Source organism: Phoxinus phoxinus (assembly GCF_949152265.1).
Source record: "Phoxinus phoxinus genome assembly, chromosome: 11".
Classification (NCBI taxonomy): domain Eukaryota; kingdom Metazoa; phylum Chordata; class Actinopteri; order Cypriniformes; family Leuciscidae; genus Phoxinus; species Phoxinus phoxinus.
This window is the reverse complement of record NC_136886.1, coordinates 29,407,187-29,432,117: the sequence shown is the minus strand read 5'-3', so window position 1 is coordinate 29,432,117 and position 24,931 is coordinate 29,407,187. Positions and strand designations below refer to the sequence as shown.

The following is a 24,931-nucleotide window of genomic DNA, read 5'->3' as shown; positions in this document are numbered from 1 at the left end:
GCACATTCAATGCAAATAAGCATACTTCTTTTTCACAAGGGAGATATCTTAATCTGGAACGTTCCTTTAAATTTGGAATAGACAATCCAATGTTGGTGTGTGTGTGTGTGTGTGTGTGTGTGTGTGCTTAGGTCTTGGACTGGATTGAAAACCATGGAGAGGCATTCCTCAGTAAACATACAGGAGTTGGGAAGTCTGTACACAGAGCGCGAGCACTACAAAAACGGCACGATGACTTTCAGGAGGTGGCACAGGTTAGAACCCACTCTGTTTATGTTGTGCGTATATATTTTTTTTCCTGATGAGAGAGGAGCAAATGAGCATTAGCAGTTATATCGTTTCTTCATGCTATTGAGTTTCCTGTTAATATTCATGGAAGATGTTTTTAATGTACTTAATGGACCTCTCTCTCTCTCTCTCTCTCTCTCTCTCTCTATCTCTCCCTCTCTCTCTCGCTCCAGAACACTTATACTAATGCGGATAAGCTCTTGGAAGCAGCTGAGCAGCTGGCTCAGACGGGAGAGTGTGATCCAGAAGAGATTTACGCTGCCGCCCATCACCTGGAGGTCAGAGTTCAGGAGTTTGTACGGAGGGTGGAGCAGAGGAAACTGCTGCTGGATATCTCAGTGTCTTTTCACACCCACACTAAAGAGGTAGTGCACCCAAACACACTAAACAGTGCTTTCCAAAAAGCTAGTTGTGACTGATCTCTGTTCATGCGTGAGAGATTTTGTTAGTAGCTCTCAACTCCACTTACTGACTCCACTAATTAAATACTAAACTAAATACACAAAGTCAACATAATGAGATGCTATTTAACAACTTCTTATGAGAGCAGTATTTCTGACTATAAAGGAATAGAGAAACCACCTTACAATGCTCTAGAAACATTCCAAAAACCACCCAAAACACCTTAGCAACAGCCACCTGCAATCACCTAGCAACACCTTAACAACCCCCAAAGTGACCTGATAAACACTTAGAACAATTGTCTACCAACCACCTGCCTAGCACAGGGAGGCTACCACCAATGCAACCACCTAGCAAATACATAGAACATCTTAGCAACTACCTAGCAACCACCTATCAGTGCTCTACCAAATACCTAAAACACCTAAGCAACTGCCTAGCAACATCATTGCAACCACCTAACAATGACCTAAAAACGACCTAGAACACCTTAGCAACAGCCCAACAATCCCCCAACCGCCCTAGTAACTACCTAGAACAACTACCTTGCAACACTATCCGAAACCCAAAACACCTTAGCAACTGACTAGCAACAACCCACAACACTGTAACAACTGCTTAGCAACACCCCTGCATCCACCTAGAACACTCTAGCAACACCCTAGTCACTCTGTTTCTAGAGTGTTCTAGGTGGTTGCAAGGGTGTTTCTTGGCAGTTGTTAAGGTATTGTGGGTGGTTGCTAGACAAAATATCCAGAACACCTATACTAACCGCCTTGCAACAACCCACAACACTGTTACAACTGCCTAGCAACACCCCTGCATCCACCTAGAACACTCTAGCAACACCCTAGTCACTCTGTTTCTAGAGTGTTCTAGTTGGTTGCGAGGGTGTTTCTAGGCAGTTGTTATGGTATTGTGGGTGGTTGCTTGACAAAATATCCAGAACACCTTAGCAACTGCCTAGCAACACCCTTGCAACAATGCCATAGAAACTACCCAGAATGCACCCTAGTAAACTAGTAACCAAACAACTGCCTAGCAAAACTGACAATCAGCTATCAATATAGAAAGACAAAAAAAAATTCCCAGAACATACAGTTGAACTATATGTGTCTGTCTATCTATCTGTCCTGTCTGTTTCTAGCTGTGGTCATGGATGGAGGACTTTCAGAAGACTCTTGTGGAGCCGGTGCTGAACTCTGAGTCTGTGGATGCTGTTCAGGAGCTGATCAGACTGTTTCAGCAGCAGCAGAGCAGCACTCTGGATGCCACAATCAATGTCATCAAAGAGGGGGAGGAGCTTATTCAGCATCTGCGGTGAGTTTGACAACACGCTCCTATTGTACAGCATTTCATCATAACCCAACTCTTGTCTTTCCACATTGTCCATTCCAGAAGTTACCAAAATTATTCCTAACATGGTACTTGCAACAGCCTTGAAAAAGTAACAAAGTTGTAACAAAGTACAGGGTTTAGCACAAAAGTCTCAGGACCACATCTGGTTACCACTAGGCTACAGCCCCAACATTATTCGGTTTGCAGATCAATTTTAATAATATTCGGTAACACTTTATTTTGATGGTCCACTTTAGACATTCTACTAACTATAAGTAACTTATAGTTACTACATGTCTACTAACTCTCATTAAAGTATTAGTGGACTGTCTGCTTTATATCTGCTATTTTGATGCTCCCAAACAGACATTCTACTGAGTATAAGTAACTTTGCAACTACATGTCAACTTATTCTACTAACCTAGCAGTCTACTACAGTCAACCAATTCTCTAATGAGAGTTAGTTGACCTGTAGTTGCAAAGTTACTTTTAGTTGTGGACCATTGAAATAAAGTGTAAACTATATAAAGTTATTTTTTTAGATTACTTCTGAACATGTCTTTACATGTGATTGCATGCTGGTATATACTGGTTCTGGATTAACATGCCCTCTACTGATATTGATTTGCTCTTGGATGTTTTGGCGTGGGTTTGTGTGTGCTCAAACAGAGACTCAGCGTTGGCCTGTAATAAGCTGCCTCATGCCAGCTCCGTGGCTCATATCGAGGGTGTTCTACAGCAGTTGGATGAGGCTCAGGCTCATATGGAGGAGCTTTTTCATGAGCGCAGGATCAAACTGGACATCTTCCTGCAGCTCCGTATCTTTGAACAGTACGCCCTGGAGGTGTGTCAATGTGTGTGTGTGTTTGATGGCCATTCCTTATTAATGCAACTTTATTTCAATAGATATGCTTCTGTGCCATTTGTATTTGCACGTCTGTATATATTTGTGTATTATGTAAAATTTGTTTCAATCTGTAAATCAGTTTTTGGATTTAGGAGTGTTGTTTGTCTTACTCTATATACTTTATCTCATAGTTCACCCCAAAATTCTGCCATCATTTACTCACCCGCATGTTGTTCCATACTTGATTGGCTTACTTTCTTCTGTGGAACACCAAAGGTGATTTTTTTTTGGAAATATCCTGCCTACTCTTTTCAATATGATGAAAGCAAATGAATACTAGGGCTGTCAAGCTTCAAAAAAAGAAAGAAAAAAAGAAAAGAAAGAAACAAATGCACAATTACAGTATCACAGCAGTGGTCCATCTGACTAATACAATGTCTTCACTTTAGTCTTCTGAAGCCATGCATGCTTTGTGTGACAGACAAAAGTTTTTATCTACTGATAATCTTTGCCTTATGTGCAATGTTATTTTAGTATTGTATACAGTATAGTTTTACAGTATTTATTAATATTTTAATAGGGTTTTATTTCATCTTTATACTATATATGGTTTGTAGTTTAAGATTTGGGGATCTTAAACTTTGGGGACTTTAGTTTTAAGATTTTTTAAATTATTTTACCGTTTACACTTTACCGTGTGTGTGTGTGTGTGTATATATATATATATATATATATATATATATATATATATATATATATATATATATATATATATATATATATATATATAAATAAAATTCTGCTTTATTACAAATTACCGAAAGTTTAGTTTTATACAGCATTTAGTTTTAGTTCACATTCACTTTAGTTTTACTCTGTTGCGTCAGTAAACTGTTAACCACTGTGAACACATTTTTTAAAGCGTTGAACTGGATCTGTCTGATTTGTGAGCAAATAATTGAATGTGCCAAATAATACGAGTTAGAAATTAGAATGCATGTAAAAAAATTAGCAATGTCTCAATTAAATATAATTTAATTACATTAAATGTAGCAATTAAATTCTGGTCTGTTTCTCACACAACATGAATCATATTGGACTTTAATGGTAATTTAATTGAGCTTTTCACACACTTTTTTCATTATATTGAATAGATGTTGTTTATTATTTCATGAATATGAGTGTAAACTGGTAATAAATGGCGTCTGTTTCGTAGGTGATGGGTGAGCTGGACGCATGGAAACAAGATTTGATGCGACAGGCTTCTGATTTCAACACGGAGGAACTCACGCTGGCTGAACAAAGACTACACAGACACACAGAGCGCAAGCTCGCCATGAACAACATGACCTATGAGGTCATACAGCAGGGACAGGATCTCCACCAGTACATCATGGAGGTCCAGGCTTCAGGTGAGGAGCTGCTCAGGGATACTAGAGATGTAGAGACAGAGTGAAGGGTGCGAGCGAGAGTAATAGATTAACACTACAGTTGCAGGGTTCTGTTGAATCAGCGTTTCAACACTTTTGGTGTTTGTTGGCAGTTGTTGCTGTGTTGGTGTCACCATTGGTTACACACTTGGTTTACCGATGTTCACTTTGCGTTTTTTGGGTCATGGAATCTTTGACATAATCTTTAACTTAATCTGAAATTATCAGGAAAATTTGAATTAAATTGATTACGTAATATCCTGATTAATTACTCAAATTATTAGGAATTAATCACTCAAATCAATATTTATGGATATTGAAGATGTTCATAAATGATCTAAAGACATTACTGTGGCAGATTGTGCAAAATCATTGAAAAGACATCACAAAAACGACTTTAGAAGTCAATGCATTGTTTGTTTTATTTCCATGTAATTGAGCATAAGCCTATCGCTAGTGTACAGTCCACAGCAATCCATATCTGTCTGCGGTAGACAAAAGGCCCTTCACACAGAACATGTTCTTGCATCCCTTCTCAACACCCCGCGTTCGGTTTCATTTTGTGCTGTCTGTAAGTGTGGTTTGTGAGGCGCGTTGCGTGTGGAGAAAAACATGAAGTTGGTACTTCAAGCTTTATTTGCTTTGGTGGTAAAAAGACCCCTTATACTTGGATCTGTATATGGGTCTGGTGCAATGTTGTTTTAGTATTATTTATATACTATCATAGTATTTATTAATAATTTGAATTTTAGCTTTTATTTTTATATTTTGTCTTCATTTTAATTTTAGTTTTTGTAATTTGTATTACTTTTTTAAATATTTCCTTTTAGCTTTTAATTGACATTTATTTCACATTTTTGTAGTTTAACAAGGTTACTTATTGCCAAGGCTACATTTTCATCTAATATAGTATATATATTTCTTTCATGACAACTCTCTGAGTGTTTGGCATGGTAATGGGTATGACAAAAATGTTGATATATTTGGTGTTGGCGGAATAGATCTGCTCCTGCTACAGAGCAAGTGCAGGACTTGCTACTGCCAATACAAACACGACACGCTGCTGTGAGCAAGCAAGACATGCTGCTGCTGTACAATATACAGTAGCGTACATGAATTACCCGTAGCAGATCTATACAGGTGGAGCTGGGGAAGGTGGGGAGTTTCTGAAAGCGCTACACTGCTACAGCAAATGCTAACCAAGTATTTGAAGGTTGAGCATGCCAGCTCATTGGCTACTGATACAGCAGGAACCAATCAGCTGTGTCCTATAGATAACGATGCGATTGCAAGCAGTTGGAGTTGAGACCTATCAGCCTGCTCGATATATTCAGATTTATTTAACTTAAAGGTGGGGTATGTGATTCTCTTTTTTGTAATTTTTTTTAAAAATCACTTGAAATCCTATTCCTAACCCACTTACAGCCACTGAGTTAGAAGCACTGAAATGAAAATTAAGCAATTTAATCATCTGTGGAACGGGCAGGACTCGAAAAACTCCAGCCAATCATTTCCAAGACCACCTAGAATCATTGGACAGTAAGTTTGTCAATCAAACGGTCGTACCATACCCCCCTCCCCCACCCCCCTCGCGCGCGTGACCCCTTCGTGTGCATACTCAAAGCTCGTGACCCAGTCACAGTAAGTGCAAGTCGCCCCAGTACAGTAGGTGCGCATCTGCGCTTTCGCTCGTGCATGATTACGCGTCCATGTTCTTCGAATGGGTGGAGTCAGGGCCAGCGTTGAGGGAAGAAGGTAGGACCATTTGAGTTGTGTATTTTCAAAATCTGCCGGCCGTTTTGCAAATCCCATACCCTACCTTTAACCAAAAACTTGTTTAATAGTTTAATTTATAGTTAACAATAATCGCATTAATTATGTATTACATTTACCAAATTATTTTAAATTGACAGCACTAACCCATTTATTATAAATATATATATATATATACCGGTATACTGTATATATTAGGGCTGTTTTAGCATATCTTTTTTTTCAGTTTTACGCGTTAAAAATACTAAATAAGCAAAAATAAACAAAGCATCCGTTTCTTTTCGTCATCCATTTAAATTATATGTCCATGCTCTTATTCATATATATATATATATATATATATATATATATATATATATATATATATATATATATATATATATATATATATAGTATATACAGTATAAGGATATATATATATTTACATGTGATGTATATACATTATACATTACATGTGATGAAAACATAATTTATGTTTCACCAGTAATAATAACCTTTTAAAACAAATCTTGTTGGAGTAACGTGAACACTACATCCAACAGCCGACTTTACAATGTTTAAAATTGTGCTGTTTGTTGAGTCAGTGTGAACCAGCCTTTATGGCAGTAAGACAGTTGGCTAATATCTGCTGTAGGGGCCAGTGAGAGATGAGAAGAACGCAGGAGTGATGATGAGTTAGTGTTCAGTGGAGAGATAAAAGAGTGTGAATCAGTCATCGCTTCACTCCTCCGTGCTCTGTTGTATTTTATTGACAGTTACCACGGACACAACAGCAGAAAGCTGCTACCCACATTATGGGCTGTCTTAGATACGTGTGATGAAAGAAGAAGAGAGAGAAGCGGAGGATTGGGTGGAAAGATAAGGATGGAAAATGTGTGTATGGCAGCAAGAGAAGATGAAATGGATTGGAAGAAGTGGAGGGAGACGGAGCTCCAGACAGCTCTGGGATCTCTCATACTATTAACTCTGTATGCAGGGGTGAGGTTGCTATGGAAACCCCCCTTTACATCCCCTATACCAAGGTTTCCATGGTGACAGGGGCCTTCGCTCGTCACTTTGGGGTTCCTCGGACACACTCTATCGCTCATTGTTGGGTTGCCGCGAGGATGCTCGGGATACTGCAGAGGCCGTCCTGTCACTCACACATCGCGTTCCCATGGGAACCGACTCCTGTGGCCCGCTGTGAGGTTGTCATGGAGACAGCCCACGGGCAGGTAGCTGAGGATAAGTGGGGTGATGTAAGGGTTAGTAGAAGGAGGTTAAAACGCCCTGTGTTGTATCTGCAGAGAGGAGTCTGTCTCACAAGCACTTACACAGACGCTGGTTGTCTGTCACGCACTAATGCAGTTACAGACACGCGCATATGATCGATGCCATGCATTTGACGCTCTGCTGGGCAGCTGGGACATTCCATCACACAGCTCACCTGTCTGACACGTTCCCCGCTCGCATGCCATAATAACTCCTCGCTGAGATGGAGACCTTCAGAGGAGGCCTGAGACATAGTTGTTCACAGCACGGCACCCCCTGCTGGACAGAGGAAGGAAAATTAACTACTTGCACAACTGCTTCCACATTATACTTATTACAACTCGGGAGTTTCCGGTAATAGCGTTCAGCGCACATACATACATGATTATTGCTATGGTTGTCAATTGATTAAAACAATGAATCAGGTTCTCTGCGTTCACATGAATTGTCTTGAACCTGCTGAAATATTCCTATAAATATATTTTCATTCCAACTGTGCATTCTGAATAATAAATAAATATATTTCCCCGCTAACCTGCAGCAGTCCAGTCCTCGTCTTTTCATTAACAGCGTTTTTCTCTTAATTATCATATTTCATATCTGTTGAGTTTCTGAAATACTTGTCTCTGAAAATGTCCATATTTTTAAATCTTCTTGCTGACACTGCCATTTAGTCAACTAGGTGACTACACATAGGCGTCGATTTCGTCATGAGTAATTTTGTAGGGTTTTTAGGGTTGCTAGTTGGGCTGTAACGATACACCAAACCCACGATTCGGTTTGTCTCATGATTTTTGACCCACAATTCGGTAATTTCGGTTCGTATCACGTTTTTATTTTTTATTTTTTAATCTCCATGTTTTCGGTGCTGATGCGTGAACCGTTCATGTAACATGTAAGGGTGGCGCTGCCAATAAAGCACCTAAAAGCTGTCACAAAGAACCGGCAAAAGTAATGATTATGAATAGGCCTATGTCAAATATAGCAAGGAGACATTTTAATTATTTATTAATAAACAAGTGTTTTCTGTGTCGGCTGCAAAGATGAAGTTGACGATGCTGACTCGCGATCTTCGCAGTAGGCTAGTGAACGCGGCAGAGAGAAATGCATATTTCATACGGATTACATAGTTTTCTTTAGTTTTGAATTGTTCTGTTTAAAAGTATGATTTCAAGCGTTCTGTAGATAATAGATATATTTCTCAGGTCTGTGAGGCAAGTAGGCTATGCTCAGTTTCGGTTAATTTATGAGACGAGCTCCAGTTCATGCGCCGGCGCCCGTGTCGTTGTGATATCTATTATCTGCTTTACTTATTATTTATTAAATCCTGGCAATTGGTTGATGAAACATTGATTAAAATTAAGATACAATTAATACAAAATGAAATTCACTTTAAAGAAAGGCTTTGTGCTTTCTATTTGAGGTCTCTGTGAAAGTTTTAAAGCAGTCATTTAGTGCCGATTTCAGAGCGGTCACCTCCGTAACCGAGAACTGTCACGTCCGTAACATAATTTTTCCTCATAAATGCGAACACGAAAAATTCAATAAAATTTATATTTTATGTTCTGTGGAGAGAATAGCTTGGAGAGCTTACATAAGCTACATCGTCTTTCAAAACATGACCTGCGCGAAAGAGGAAAAAAAAAAAAATGCGTCATTGTACCAAGCACTTCTGAAAATGCACTTCCGAATGACACCCATGTGACTACAGCCAAAGAGTATATCATAACACAAGACACACTCGTATTCTTTTGAATGGGAAATAGTGCAACGCTTTCTTTGGCGGAATAAGTCCCGGCTTCTAAATACTTACAATAGTTGAGTCTGAACAAGACCGGACTATAACACTGAACAAGTAAAGCACTTTTCAAGCAAAACATTTTACAAAAAAAGTTTGTTTGGTGATGATAAAGATGAAATGATAGTACAAATATACTGCTCATAAAGAACACAAACAGTATTTGGAGACTTTCTTGTTGTCATATGTTTGTGGAACATGATATATATTAAAAAAAACAAAAAAAAAACAGCATCATTTGTTTACAATGCTACTGAGATTGATATTTTATTATTGATTATTATTTAATCATATTCACACCGCGTTCGTTCGTTGGCCAGAGGAGAACTAGCCCCTGACTATGTTTTTTTTCTCCATTCTGTCACCTGATGGAGTTTGGATTCCTTGTCACTGTTGTCTCTGAAATGCTTAGTCGGGGACACTTAATATTAATTCTGACTGTACTGACACTGCTGTGTGAGATCTGAACTGAGCTGGACAATGACATCATTTCTTGCAGAACTGCTTTATAGATGAAATTAAATAATTTAATAATTGATTATCTTTACAACTGAAACACCAGCCGAAATGCGTAATTTTTCTGTTATCACTGTAAAGCCGCTTTGAAACAATCTGTATTGTATAAAGCACTATATAAATAAAGGTGACTTGACTTGACTATTATATATGCAGTGAAACTCATATACTAGAGCAAATATAAATATGTATGTGTATTTATCAGGTATGGAACTCACCGGAGAAAAAGATGTTGATTTGGCGGCAAAAATTCAAGAGCTGCTGGAGTTCTTGAATGAAAAGCAGCATGAGCTGGAAGTGAGCGCAGAACACACACACAAACGTCTGGAGCAGTGCTTGCAGCTACGACACCTTCAGGCGGAGGTCAAACAGGTGTGTGTTTAAAACCAATTGATACATCCCAGCTCATGCTCAGATTTTGGGACCCTTTAAAGTCACACTCATCGTAATGTCATGAGGAACGCCTGATTTCAGGACAAAAGCCTGTGCTGTGCTAATGTCCAAGATTCTGACTGATGCCATTAGCCCTGAGTACTGAGTGCCCAGCTAATTGCCTTTATCTTTGACACTTATCTTTGAGCGCATACACACACACACACACACACACACACACTGTCGCTCATATCCAGACTCTGGCAGTGCGTGGGTGCAGACTGCAGCCCTGCATTTCAGAAAAATGAATCAGTCAATTCACTTGCAGTATTTCATAGACAGGATTGCTTTCTTATTGGCAGTGCTGTCATCTCGGGACCTCTCAGCTTTATCTTTGCTCTTTAATTCATTATATTGTATCTTATTTCTATATGTACTTTCTTGCACATCAGTTTAGTTTGAACATGAATGTAAATGTAGGCAGGGTGTTACATAATGTGGGAGTGGGAACTCCCTCCAGCTCAGCTTTAATGTTTCTGCACCCTTAATGTTTCTGCACATTTCACTGATTCTTGAGATATGGAACGAAACGTTGAACAGTTTGCCATTAGTTTTGAAAAAAAGGGCAGCATTTCCACTTTGATATGAATCAGAGATGTTAACTACAATGTTCTTCAAACAAATCATCTTATTCACTGACCTCAGACCATCAATTAATATTTTAAAATAAATAAAAATTACGATAAAATGAACAAAAGTAGACGTACTAAAAACTTCCAGAGAGAAGAAAAAGGGTAATTAAAAAAAATAAAAATTGTAAAACCAGCAATAGTTTTTGATTAGATTTGGAATAGAATTAGCATTTTATTTAAACCACCATGTATTTATTTTGCATAAAGTCATATCATAAATCTGTTCAAAATATTCCAGTCTTCAGTGTAACACCACACACACACACACACACACACATATACATACACACTGTAAAATGTGATCAGTTGACTTAACTTAAAAAAAGTGAGGAAACCCGTTGCCTTACAATTAAATAAATTCCATGCGTTATTGAACCAATTAAGTTATGTGAACTTGACAATTCCACACAACTTAATTTTTTCAATATATATTATTATTTTTATATATACTGTGTATTTATTTTAAATATGTCTAATTAATAGCTAACAACACCAGTAAAATAAAATAGCTGCTGACAGTGGCACCAATCCAATAGATGGAGCTGAAAATCGGTTGGGAGCCATCCTATAGTGTAAATTTATAGTTGAATGCTAATATTTATTATTTGACATGGTACATTATTTCTGTATCTGACAGTGTTGAGACATTGAGGTACAGCAAGGAAAACACATTTCAAAAATGTCGTCAAGAAAATGGAAAAAGCAGGAGGTTGCACCAAGCCCTAAATGAATACCTTCTGAATATGTTAACAGATTAATCCGAAATAATTCATTGCCTTTCATGTTTCACTTCTGTAGCCTGTTTTGTCACATGGCCGTGTGTGTGTGTGCATTTGCATACACGTGCATGATCATTTACATGCGTGTGATGATCTGTGCAGGTGCTGGGTTGGATCCGTAATGGTGAATCCATGCTGACGGCGAGCACAACGAATGCTGGTTCCCTGTCTGAGGCGGAACAACTTCAGAGAGAGCATGAACAGTTTCAGCTCGCCATCGAGGTGCGCGCACACACACACACACATACACACACATTTTGCTTAATAGATTCAGCAGGGGGCAGCTGAATCTGCTATAATATGCTGTAATATGAACATTAATAATTAATATTAAACCTTGTGTACACCATTACCTGCAATTAGGAAATCATTTTTTCTGCTAATATAAAACAGATTATTTATTTAACCCTGCAGGTGGTAATAAACACCCCACATTTTGGGGAATGTTAGTATGGGTTCTCATTGTTGTTGTAATCTATCATAAACAGAAGATAAATTGATCTATAAATTATAATGCCTCCCTTCGTTATATTCATCAAAGGCATTGAATACCAAACAGCTGAGTTGATTTTTTTCCTGAGTTTAGAAAAAAACAACAATTACTCAGCAAATGTATGAGCAGTAAGAAGCACATTAGTCCAAAATGAAGACCGAGTTTTAATTCAGCAAATTGCTGCGTATAATTCTCCACTAACGACAGCCTCTCTAAATCAAAGGAAGTCAGTGCTGAGTATTGGCCAAATTTTCCCTTCCGCCAAATATATGTTTTAATCATCTACAGCAGTGGTTCTCAAACTTTTCAGGCCAAGTACCACTTTTCATCAACTAATATTTGCGATGCCAAACCAATTTAGAAGGCGAATTTAGGCTGCTAGTTTTATTCATCCAGCATGTGCTCTTGTGAAAGCATGAGACTGTGCTTCACCGCTGATTGTTTTGGCTTTGAACGGCAGGACGTCTAACTGATTGTGTCTTAATTGCCCTCCTAAGGAGCCCCTCCGTGACCTTACCCGCCTCTTCTGCGGTCCTGGCAGTTAACAAAATTAATTTAAGTACACCTCAAGAATTAAAACGAGCCTTGAAAGTAAGGGTGTGCGATATTGAAAAAATATATATATTTCTATATTTTCTGCCAATTTTATTTATTTATTTGCTTATTAGATGTATGCATGCGTCATCTTATGTCAAATTCTTACATTTAATCAATTAATTCAATTATTATAATAATACACTGCAGAAATCTAATTCTAAGGTCACAGTCTTAATGAGTGAGTCATTTACTCAATCAATTTGCTCAAATGGCTGATTCATTCAGCAAGGGACTGTGGCTGTGTTCAAAATCGCACCCTAATACCCATATTCCCTACATTACTCCACTAATATAGTCCACTTTAAGGAGTGAATGAAAACAAGTGAGTGAATTGGGACACTGACTGCCACTTTTGCATTGTTTGTATTTGTCGTTTAATAACCATTTAACCTTAGCAAACTGGCAGCTCCAATAGTAATGATAAGATTTATCTTGAGCTCTGTCATGGAAACTAGCATGTATAAACCTTAATTTAAAAAAAAAAAATCAATTGAAAAGGAATATATACCTGTATGCTATTACGCTGTACCCACATTACACCAGCGGTTTGGAAAATAGATGGATGGATGATTCAGTCGCGAACGCAATCTTCTGGCGAGACCAAGAATTCATTCAGCATGACCCTCACTGTGCATTATGGGTATTCTCTAGCCGTTGAGCATACACCGGTTGTATCTTATTGCGGTGCATTATGAGATTGAAAGAGTGCACTCGATAACGTCCACTATGGTTTCGGAAACCACTACCAATGGCTGCCCCCTCAAATAGTGCCCCATTGAAGGGAGCTATGATTTCAGACAGCCTGTTGGATCATCATAAGTGGATCATTGAATCAATGATTCCTTCAAATACGCTGACTCATTCAGCAACAAAGCGCTACTGTGTGTTGCTTGGAGACGCACAACTGTTTCGCTGTGAAACTCAGGGTGCTTTCACACCTGCCTCATTTAGTTCGGTTTAATCGCACTAGAGTTTGTTGTCCCCCTTAGTGTGGTTCGTTTGGGCAGGTGCGCACCAAAAGCGGACCAAACTAGCATCGAGGTGGTCTCGGTACGCTTTCAAACGAACTATGGAACAGTTCGTTTGTGGTGAGAACGTGATCTGACCTTGAACAGACCCAACTGCCAAAGAACTGCACATTTTTGGACTTAACCAGCTGCCGTAGTCAGCTGCCCTGTGCATTATGGGATGAGGACTAATGTTTGTTGACAGTTTGCACTTTTAGCATGGCAGCTCGCAGACAAACTTGGAGTTGTGAGGAGGTCCGGTTCCTCAGAAATTTGGTCTGATGACCATATTAGGTCGCAACTTTTCAAAACTCGCTTTGTTTAGCAAACAGCTCACCTTTTTCCGCACATTAATTCTAACCAATAGAAGTGCAGTTATGTAAATACGTTCAAGACACATCTGGCCAACGAGTGATGTGGATGTTGTCACGTGACTGTATTTTGGTTCGTTTCATCCACTCATCAACTGATTCAGACCAGAGCAATCAGTGTGTTGTGAAATGGAACCAAAACGCATGAAAAATGCTAGAAAATATAATTTTTCGCCCTTGGTCCGGACCAAATGAACTGAACTACAGATGTGAAAGCACCCTCAGTTTGGTACTACAGGTATTTTAAATTGAGCAAAAACCTAAAATGTGTGTCTAAAATGTAACTCTTGTTTATTTAACTGTTTAAAAAAAAATCAATATCTAATTTGCAATTGTGTTGATATTCTGGAACAATAGCATGCTTGTTTGTGTGATATTGCTTAACTACAGAAAGATAAGACCCCCATATATTGGTTTTCATTCTAATTACATTCTACTAGGCTACATCAATAAGTGAAAGTGTGAACGCAAGACATGTTTTAGCTTTTTTAGTTACATTTTTTTGCAAAGTGAGTGACATGTTTAATGTCAGCTTCCACATTCTTAAATATGGTTAATTATTAGCCCTACTTGAAAGTCCCTCTCTTTGCCCACAGTCTCTGCTCCACGCCGACTCCCTCCAGCGCACCCACCAGAGCGCCCTGCAGCTCCAGCAGAGAGCGGAGCTGCTGTTGCAGGCGGGTCACTATGACCCAGACGCCGTCCGGGCCTGCGCCGAGACCGTGGCCTTGCACTGGCAAACCCTCATGCTGAAGATGGAGGACAGATTAAAGCTGGTTAATGCCTCTGTGGCCTTCTACAAGACATCTGAACAGGTGGGTTGTAATGGAGTATGTCATGGTTACCATCAATGCCAACAAGTGTTAGTGGCTGAGATTGTGGTTGAACTAGTGATAAACCTGTACATTTCAATTGAAATGGGTTATCAGCCTTTTTTAGATTAAAAAATTATATGTACATGTGAACCAGATGGATGTCTTTGACCATTGCAGTAAATGTCATGTTTTTTTAGCCTCATACCATGAGCACCTGATTTTTAAGATGCCTTGTGATGCTTTTAGCAGCTCATTTGAAAACTTCAAGACTCCTTTTGCAGTAAACGTTGAGTTCACCTTTGAGTTGTAGCCTTCATTTAAAGTAATATTTGGTCCCACTTTATATTAAGTGGCTTTAACTACTATGTACTAACATTGAAATTAATAATTTGATACAATGGACTTATTGTGTACATATAAGAAGCTGTATATTTTAGACACTACCGTTCACAAATTTTGGGGTCAGTACTATTTTTTTTAATGTTTTGAAATAAGTCTCTTAAGCTCACCGTGGCTGCATTTATTTGATCAAAAATACAGTAAAACAGTAATATTGTGAATTATTATTACAATTTAATATGTTAAATTTGTGCCTAAGTAAAATTTCTTGAAAATTATGTTGAAAACGGTTGTGCTGCTTAATTTCTTTGTGGAAACTGTGATGCATTTTGTCCATGATTCTTTGATGAATAGAACACTTTTGGTCAGTTTAATGCATTCTTGCTGAATAAAAGTATTAATTTCAATCAATCAATCAATAAATAACATCTTACTGTCCCCAAACTTTTGAATGGTAGTGTACATTAGTCTAACCTGTGGTAATAAAGTATGCTTTTAAAAATCTAAAAAACACAGTTCATAGATAGAGCCCATATGCATGCATATGAATTTTGATATTATCGCCCAATAATCATGATCAGTTGTACCTAAACAGAAATGTTAGCTCCCCCTAGTGTCAGTTCCAACATCTTCTGAAAATACACACTATTATCAGATTTTTTTCTCTAATGAATGCAGTAAATATTTGCCAAATGTTTTCTTTTTCATTTAATGGTGGCAATTGTATATATGTCTCTTTACTGTCATTACAGTGTATTGTATTAAATATATTACCATTATATCTGTGATTGGCCACCCTGCTCTCTGACTGACCACTGTAAACCATACAGAGACTTAAATTAAGGTTTGTAATGCTACTTTGTATGTGTGTAACATAGTGTATGTCTACCGCAGGTATGTAATGTGTTGGAGAGTCTGGAACTGGAGTACAGGAGAGAGGAGGACTGGTGCGGAGGTCATGATAAATTGGGCTCAATGGCAGAGACTGACCACGTCAGCCCTCTCATCAACAAACACCTGGAGCAGAAAGAAGCCTTTCTCAAGGTACACCTCACACCCACACATACACAGACTCAAAACACCTGCAACAACAGAAGCTCATCAGCTCTCTCATCAATTTGTCCTTTTTATATTTTTAAAAACTGCATCTGCAGCAAAATTTCACCATATGTGACCACATATGTGTCAGTTAAAATAGGTCACAGCATGTAACACATATTTTCATTTGTAATAAAGAAACCTTGACTAAAATATTTCCTCAACACTCCTAAAACTTCACTTGGTATCACAGGGTGTCCGCGGGGTCTTAAAAAGTATTAAAAGTTGATAAATCCATTTTGGGAAAATGAAGGCCCTTAAAAGGTATTAAAAAGTCTTAATCTCGATTTTATGAGGTATTACATTTTGTTCAAGCTTTGTCCAAAGAGTATGACTCCAAAAAGTATGCATGAATATATTTATTTTCCTCCCCATTACTAATAAAAAAACAACGGCGTAGTCGGTCAGTGAGATCAGATCGCCGCATACAGGTGATGTCAAGTATTTTGCGAAATGCGCGGTTAGGTGATGTTAAATAAAAAAACTAAAACTATTAGGTGATGTGTCTTCGTCCTCTACATGGCACAAACTACAACTGTTCCTTAAGTTAAAGGTTTGTTGCTGATTAGAACTTGAAGTGGCGATGAGGTCTTAAAATATTTTGACAAGGTCTTCAAAAAGTCTTAAAAAGGTATTGAAATTAACTTCAGGATCCCTGCATATACCCTGTATCAACATGGTAAATGAAGAAGTCACGGGACTCTACAGAATGTTTTATTTCTCTGGTTCTAGGCATGTACTTTAGCACGTCGTAACGCAGAGGTCTTTCTCAAATACATCCATCGAAACAATGTGAGCATGCCTGGGGTCGCCACCCACAATCGAGCCACTGAGTCCCAAGTCAAAGGTCAGGACTACTTAAAGGCATTATACCTGCAAAATATACAGTTGGTCTGTATGCGATTGTGCCTGAATGTTTGTTATTGTGCATTGATGTTGTCTTGTGTGTTTTTTTATGTTTAGCCATTCTGAGTGAGCTGCTACAGAGGGAAAACCGTGTCCTTCATTTCTGGACTATGAAAAAAAGACGTTTAGACCAGTGCCAACAGTACGTTCTGTTTGAACGACACGCTAAACAGGTGAGGGAGAGAGTTTTATACAGGCAAATGTTTTGAAGCATTCGATAACATTGGTGGTTTTGGTTTTGTCTTTGAAGAAAAATAATTACACTTTAGCATACTTTTAAAAATAGTATTTGTTACGGAAATAATATATTTAAGACTATAAAAGAATATACTTAAATGCAAACTTAATGTAGTGTTTTTAACCCCCTTAAGTTTGTAATTTCATAATTACTTTTACTGTCCTTGTAATATGGTTATAGTGTGCTGCCAAATGTACTGACAAGAATTTATGGGAAAGTATTTAATGTTGAAACTTGTATGTCATGAATTTAAATATATTGGTAATTGTACATTTGTATGATGGTTGCAATTTGGCACATTTACAATGTATTAAATGTAAATGTAATTTCGAATAAACCACTACTTGATTATAATCAAGTACTTTACATGTGCTTTAGTTTGTTAGTCAACACATAAAAGTGGTTCTTTAAAGCACAACAAAAGATATTTAAAACACAATGATTTCAAATGTTTTTAAAGTATAAATATATAAATATAAAATTTGAATTTGACATTATTACAAAGCGCACTTTTTAAGTGAACTTAAGTGTGTTAAGAAACTTAGTCATTAAAAAGGTGTATTCTTTTTAAGTACACTTAAGTGCCATTTATTTCATTAAAAAAATGTAATACAGTTTTAAAAAATCATTATACTGTACTTGAAGTACTGTACAAATGCACATCTAGTACAAAATGGAAATAGCCTATGCTTGTCCAATGAGAGGAGAGATTGTGAATAAACACATGAAATGACTTTTAACGTTTTAAAACTCTGTCCTCTACGCAGGCCATTGACTGGTTACAGGAGTCAGGAGAATATTTTCTATCCACACACACATCGCCTGGTGATACCAGCGAAAAAGCTCAGGAACTACTAAAAGAGTACGAAGATTTCCGTGTGTCCGCTAAGGTAAAAAGATTGACAACAGTCAATGATGACGATTATTGAAAATGCATTTACTGTCATGTTGTTTCAAACTTGAATGCTTTTTTGGAACACAAAATCAGAATTTTTATGAAGAATATCCTTCATCACTTTCAGCAAACGCAGGAGAAGGTGAAGCTGTTGATCCAGCTAGCTGGTAGTTTAGTGGAGAAAGGGCATGTCCATGTGACCGAGCTCAAGAGGTGGGTGTCCACGGTGGACAGACGGTACCGAGACTTCTCCATGCGGATGGGTCAGTACCGCTGCACCTTGGATCGAACGCTGGGAGTGTGTTCTGAGGTGAGATGCCAAGTAAAGCCAGTTTATGCATCCTATTTATAAATCATAATTTTATATCATGAGGAATCAAAAGTTTAGATCAGATAAAAAAAGCTTAAAAAACATATAATATGACATAAAAAACATACATATAAACATATAAAAATATATTTTTTTACATTTTTGGTTTATGTAACAGAATGTGATTTCACCAAGTGCAACATACAGGTTAAACTATAGAATATACTAATAAGAATATTGTGCAAAAGTTCATTTATTTCAGTAATTCAACTTAAAAGGTGAAACTAATATATTATATAGACTCAATACATGCAAAGTGAGATATTTCAAGCCTTTATTTGTTATTATTTTAATGATTATGACTTACAGCTTATGAAAACTCCAAATTCTAAATTAGAATATTGTGAAAAGGTTTTCATAAGCTGTAAGCCATAATCATAAAAATTATAACAAATAAAGGCTTGAAATATCTCACTTTGCATGTATTGAGTCTATATATAATATATTAGTTTCACCTTTTAAGTTGAATTACTGAAATAAATGAACTTTTGCACGATGTTCTAATTTTTCGAGTGTCAACTGTATTCCTGGATCAACATCTTTGTCATTCCCTCTGACCTCCCCAACAGGACAATAAAGATCTGGAGCTGGACATTATTCCAGCCAGCCTGACCCACCCTGACCCAGAGGTCAACCTCAACGACCCTGACCATGAAGTTAATGAGGAAAAGAAGAAATCTGCCAGAAAGAAAGAGTGAGTGATGAAGATTTTAAATATGACTCAGAATCCTTATGGTACGTGCCAGCTTCCTGTGCGCAGGTTAAGCCGATAGTCCCAAACTAAATCACAGCATCAATAGCTTCTTCTTCACACAAAATCCTTTTTAATCTAAACCATTTCCTGAGGAATTACCTTTGTGTTATGAAGTGCTGTCTCAGACGTTCTTTGCATTTGAATGTCTGTAATTTGCTGGGCTTTCAGTGGGGCGTTTTGCTCTCTCTGTAGGTATATTATGGCTGAACTGCTCCAGACAGAAAGAGCTTATGTACGAGACCTACAGGAATGTTTGGAGGTGAGAGTGTTTCTTCTGCCAAAGAGAAGCTTTAGAGGTTTTCTCAGTGATCTCAGACAGCCATGGCTTTTCATTGCAACAATAATCCAAGGCTGCATAGTTATATACTGTACACGAATTGTGAACTAAGGATGAACTAACCTTCCTTGTGCTTTTATGCGCAGACTTTTCACTGGGAAATGACGAGCGGTGCAGAGATCCCATCTGGAATTGCGAATAAGGAACATGTGATCTTTGGGAATATTCAGGAGATTTATGAATTCCACAACAAGTATGTTTTCAAACAGGCTTTACATCCAGGTTTATGTACATTGATTTGCATAGGCGCTATAGCTTAGCAGTAAAGCTGTCATTATGATGGCTCGTAAATCTGTAACTTTGATGGTCTGTGTAAGTATGTGAGTAATTAGTAGTGCTTGCCACGGAGATCTAGCAATCCCATTCTTCTCAATGGCAGTTGCTTAGCTGGTGCATTTCCACCCTAAAGTACGGCACTTACTTACTACCATCTTTGCACATGAGACTCAGTTTTTACCTTAAAAATATTGCTATTCTTAACTCAAACAAAAGCATGTAAAAATTGTTTTTGTTAATTGATACAATGCTGAAATAAAAAAAATATTATATAATAAAAAAAATACATAATATTAATAAAATATAATAAATATTTGTTATTTAATATAAAGTATTATATTAAATATTATAAATATTAGATGAAAAACTTAATCTTCAAAAACATAAATGAAAATTGGAAGTGGTGGTACCTTGGCAACTAACAAATAAGTTGAAGTTAAACCACTAAAATTAGTAAAACTGAACTGAAATTAAATTAAAAAAATGTAAAGCTAAAAAATTTTAACAAAACTAGAAAAACAATATTCTTAAATTAAACTGAAAAATAAAAATAAATTCAAAATAATAATTCAAAATATGAATACAATCTTTAATAGTATATAATATTACTATAATAACACTCTCAAGAGCAGGTTAGCTGATGCAAAGTGCCAAACTATATTTAATAGATATTAATTTCTAATCTAATATTTAATTTCTATAAATATTAATATCTAATATTTCATCCTTTCAAAATAACTCTGGCATAATGTCAAGTCAAGTCAAGTCAAGAATATTTGTATAGCGCTTTTCACAATACAGATTGTATCAAAGCAGCTTCACAGTATTAAATTAAAATAATAATAAAACGTCCATGTTTGGTAATGCTAATCAATAGTAATATTGATTGATTCATTAAATTGAATATCCCCAACTGAGCAAGCCAAAGGCAACAGTGGCAAGGAAACGAAAAACTCCATCAGGTGACCTAATGGTGACCTAAAACTCCATCAGGTGACCTAATGGAGAAAAAAAAAACCTTGGGAGAACCCAGGCTCAGTCGGGGGCCAGTTCTCCTCTGGCGGTTATGAACTAGAGGCCGGATTTAACTGTAAGATTAAAACATTTATATGAATGCCTGGTTAAAGGCATGATCATGTTCATCAGTATTGTTCATTGGCTAATGCTGATATTCTCAAAATGACCAAATATTGGTCATTCAATAGGAACAACCACCCTATCAACTGCATGGAAACCAGTTACTACACACTATTTTACGACGACACGCACATTCATATTTTTTCAGAAAGTGTAAAAAACGAGTTGTGTTTTACCATCATTTTTTGTTTTTGCAGCATTTTTCTTAAAGAGCTGGAAAATTATGAGCAGCTTCCAGAAGATGTGGGCCATTGTTTTGTCACATGGGTGAGATACAGATGAATCATTGTCTCCTCAACATTTTCTTTGTTAGGAGAACATATTGTGATTTCAGTATGGCCAAGTCGTCATCATTTTACTCAATATTTAAAAACCAGTGTGTGCTAAGATGCTGTAAAAATGTTGATCATTGTTTAAAGCATGAAAGGTCTAAAATATCAATTCAGCTGTGAAGTATTAATGTTCATAAGCAGTTGTTTCTGGTACTTTCAAAATCCGGTGAGGTTGTTTGCAACATAAATAGTGAATGTGTTTATTTTTTTCCTTGTTCTGAAGGCTGATAAATTTCACATGTACGTCACCTACTGCAAAAACAAGCCTGACTCGAGTCAGCTCATACAGGGCCAGGCCGGAAGGTTCTTCGATGTGAGTCGGCTCTCTTTTTTCTCTCAGTTCATTTTGGAGGTTTGTGTGGCATGTGAGGTGAGAAGCTAGAGATGACTCAAAGAACAGACAGGGGGTGCTAGAGAGCTGCTGTCACCCACCCGGACTTCTCTCCCAGCTCACAGGGAATGCTTTCAGAACTTTAGCTAATGTTCTGGCAAGGTTCTTATGAACAAACGTTCTTCCTGTAATGTTAATAGAATGTTCGTTCAAAGTTATCTGTTCTTTAATAATGTTCTCAAAATGTTAGCACAAAAACATTTTGTTCAGAATGTTCATGGAAAATTCAAAAGTAATGTTCCCATACGGTTTGAAGAATGATAAAAATGTAATGTTGTAATGTCTTAACGTTTGCATATCCACATTTTTAAGACATTTAAAAACGTCTCGGGTTACGACTGTAGCCCGTGGAACAAGACGCTGCGTCATGATGCCGACGGTATGGGAAACGCCTTAGCGGGACTGCATCTGTAGCCCGTTTGCAACTATTCCACTTCTGTTTGGCGTAACATCACCACGTGGCGTGTGAGGGCATATGGCCGAAGCCACAAACTTTGTTGCATTATTTTCCTGTTATCACTGTAAAGCTGCTTTGAAAAAATATGTATCGGTAAAAAAGCACAATATAAATAAAGATGACTTGACTTGAGGCGGATAGAAAAACGATCCTGAAGGAACTCCAGCACTATGCCATCGGGCAGTTAACTGGGTCCAACTGGTGTCCTCTGCACCATGAAGTGAAGACTCTCCACTTTAAATTGTACAGTTTCTTCATGGGGTCAACTCTCTCAACAACCTCGGCTGAGAGACAAGAGTTTAGGGGTTGATCCCCCTCAGGGGCCAAATCTACAACTTCCACTTCGCCGGCTGTGGGTGATAGATTGTGCCCCCTGCCTGCGATATAAGCTCCCTTCTGACGGGAATCTCACAAGGAAAGCCGTCCAGGAGATATATTAGGTTCATGAACCATACTCGTGCTGGCCAGGATGAATCCCATCCTGGCAAATCCTCTTTGGAACTTCCACGAGCAGAGCGATCAGGGGAAAGGTGTACAGACGAAGCCTTGGCCATGTCTGTACCATGGAATCCAGCCCCAGTGGAGCTGGATGTGTGAGGAAAAAACCGAGCGGACAGTCTGCCGTTTCCTTGAATGCGAAAAAGTTCACTTCTGCTCACCCAAACTTCTTTCAAATCAACGCCACTATTTCGGGGTGCATTTTCAATTCCCAGGGCCTCAGCCCCTGCCTCGACAGGTTGTCTGCTCCTTGCCTTAGAGACCCAGGGATGTAGACTGCTTTCAGGGAGAGCACACAGGAGGATCTGGTTTGCCAGTCTGTAAACCACAGACCCCCCTGATGACTTATGTATGAGACACTACCATTGTGTTGTCTGACCGGACAAGAACATGACAGCCTCTGAGTTCTGGGAAGAAGTACCTCAGTGTTAAAAGTACAGCCATCATCTCCAGGCAGTTTATGTGCCAAGAAAGATGATGGCCTCTCCACAGATCCTTAGTTGAGCGGCCGTCCATGACTGCACCCTAGCCTGTGAGGGAAGCATCTGTCGTAAGTGTCCTTCGACGACAAGAGGCCCCCAGCCTGGGACAAAAAACAAGGTTTCTTCCACATCACCAAGGTACGAAGGCATCTGCACGTTACCTTGATCAGGCAGTATGGGTTGCCCCTCTGGGAAAACCCCTTGATCTTGAGCCTCCACTGCAATGGCCTCATGTACAGAAGATGGGACTACCCTAGGATGGGACTACCCTAGGCCAAAGGAAGAACCCGATATTGGTAATCTTCCAATAGGTTTGGAAAGCAAACCTGAGGAACTACCTGTGTTTAGGAAGGATTGATTTATAGAAGTGCGCATCCTTTAGATCTACCATGACAAACCAGTCTTTTGACCTGATTTGAGTCACGATAAGTTGAATTGTTAGCATTTTGACCCTGTACATCCTCAGAGTATGGTTTAGATGAAGAAGATCTATAAAGACCTATAAAGTACCAGCTGTAAAACCCAAAGTCCCTCTCGGGAGGAGGAATACACTATGGAGTGGCTTACCCTCAGAGGCCTGAACACCCTGACGTCAGGACCTTTTTAAATTGCAAAAATCCACAGAAACAAATTTGGCAGAAATTGCCATGCTGCCAGTCTGAGAGACAGGGAACTCCTGTCTGCTCAAAGTTTCCACCAGTATTATATCGTTGTGGACCCGTAATCTACTGGTAAAGATAAAGATCTGAGCACCACGATTCTTATATTGTATAATATACTAACTACTTTGTTTTCCTGCAGGACAAACACACACCAAATTAGACAGACAATGTTACACAGAGCGCTTGCTGAAGACACAGAAGCTGATGTTGCTTTGTTCCGGGTATCCTTTATAGCTTCCGCGGTCCGCCGTCACGTGTCACGGGGTGAATGGGAATAGTTGCTCACATGCTTCAGACGCAGTCAAGCTGAGGCGTTCTTCATAGTGTAGTCATCATGATGCAGCGTAGAGTTCTGGAAGACCAGCTAGACCAGCTGCATACCATCTTAGACTTACCATCTTACCATCTTTGTTTAGCAATTAATTACCACAGTTTTAAAGCCACAGGATTATTGTATTTGTATGCTGTTTCTCACAGGAAATACAGCGGAGACATGGGCTGGCCAATTCAATCTCATCGTACCTGATCAAGCCCGTTCAGAGAATCACCAAATACCAGCTGTTGCTGAAGGTGGAGACTCAGTGTTTTTGTTCAGGCTTTTTCATGTGATGTAATAATTGTGTCCTTTTAAATACATTTTGAATCAGTTTGCAGCTCTAAATGGGTGTGTTTGTGAACAGGAGTTGCTGACATGTTGTGAGGAAGGGAAAGGAGAAATAAAGGAGGGTTTGGAGGTGATGCTTAGTGTGCCTAAACGCGCTAATGATGCCATGCACGTCAGCATGCTGGAGGGTGAGCGATATGTACGGCAGCTGTGCTGAAAAACGCAACTGTGTGCAGAAGGGTTTTTTCTTGTACAATTAGACTGTAGAATGAGATTTGAAAATACGATTTGAAAAATTTGAAATATTTTCTTGCTTGAATGACCAAAAAGCCAGAATCTGAATTTCAGATCGGTGGCAGAATCATTTTGCGATGTAGTTATGCATC

At 38.3% G+C, this 24,931-nt stretch overlaps 1 protein-coding gene across 3 annotated transcripts in view; it reads left to right on the top strand.

The window, feature by feature from the left end:
* The window catches only part of kalrnb (kalirin RhoGEF kinase b), a 93,388-nt gene that overhangs the window by 29,776 nt on the left and 38,681 nt on the right, over window positions 1-24,931 (top strand). For 2 of the 3 annotated variants that reach the window (XM_079629275.1, XM_079629276.1), the window contains exons 10-29: window positions 132-254; window positions 462-653; window positions 1,838-2,010; window positions 2,698-2,872; window positions 4,092-4,287; window positions 9,849-10,015; window positions 11,589-11,708; window positions 14,551-14,769; window positions 16,003-16,152; window positions 16,939-17,053; window positions 17,170-17,285; window positions 18,118-18,240; window positions 18,373-18,555; window positions 19,185-19,309; window positions 19,562-19,628; window positions 19,793-19,899; window positions 21,317-21,386; window positions 21,675-21,764; window positions 24,419-24,511; window positions 24,622-24,733. In XM_079629275.1, coding sequence (XP_079485401.1) covers window positions 132-254; window positions 462-653; window positions 1,838-2,010; window positions 2,698-2,872; window positions 4,092-4,287; window positions 9,849-10,015; window positions 11,589-11,708; window positions 14,551-14,769; window positions 16,003-16,152; window positions 16,939-17,053; window positions 17,170-17,285; window positions 18,118-18,240; window positions 18,373-18,555; window positions 19,185-19,309; window positions 19,562-19,628; window positions 19,793-19,899; window positions 21,317-21,386; window positions 21,675-21,764; window positions 24,419-24,511; window positions 24,622-24,733 — 2,716 coding nt within the window. Of the gene's footprint in view, window positions 1-131; window positions 255-461; window positions 654-1,837; window positions 2,011-2,697; window positions 2,873-3,066; window positions 3,152-4,091; window positions 4,288-9,848; window positions 10,016-11,588; window positions 11,709-14,550; window positions 14,770-16,002; window positions 16,153-16,938; window positions 17,054-17,169; window positions 17,286-18,117; window positions 18,241-18,372; window positions 18,556-19,184; window positions 19,310-19,561; window positions 19,629-19,792; window positions 19,900-21,316; window positions 21,387-21,674; window positions 21,765-24,418; window positions 24,512-24,621; window positions 24,734-24,931 lie in introns of those variants that run through there. The other variant, XM_079629277.1, reaches the window with a different exon arrangement.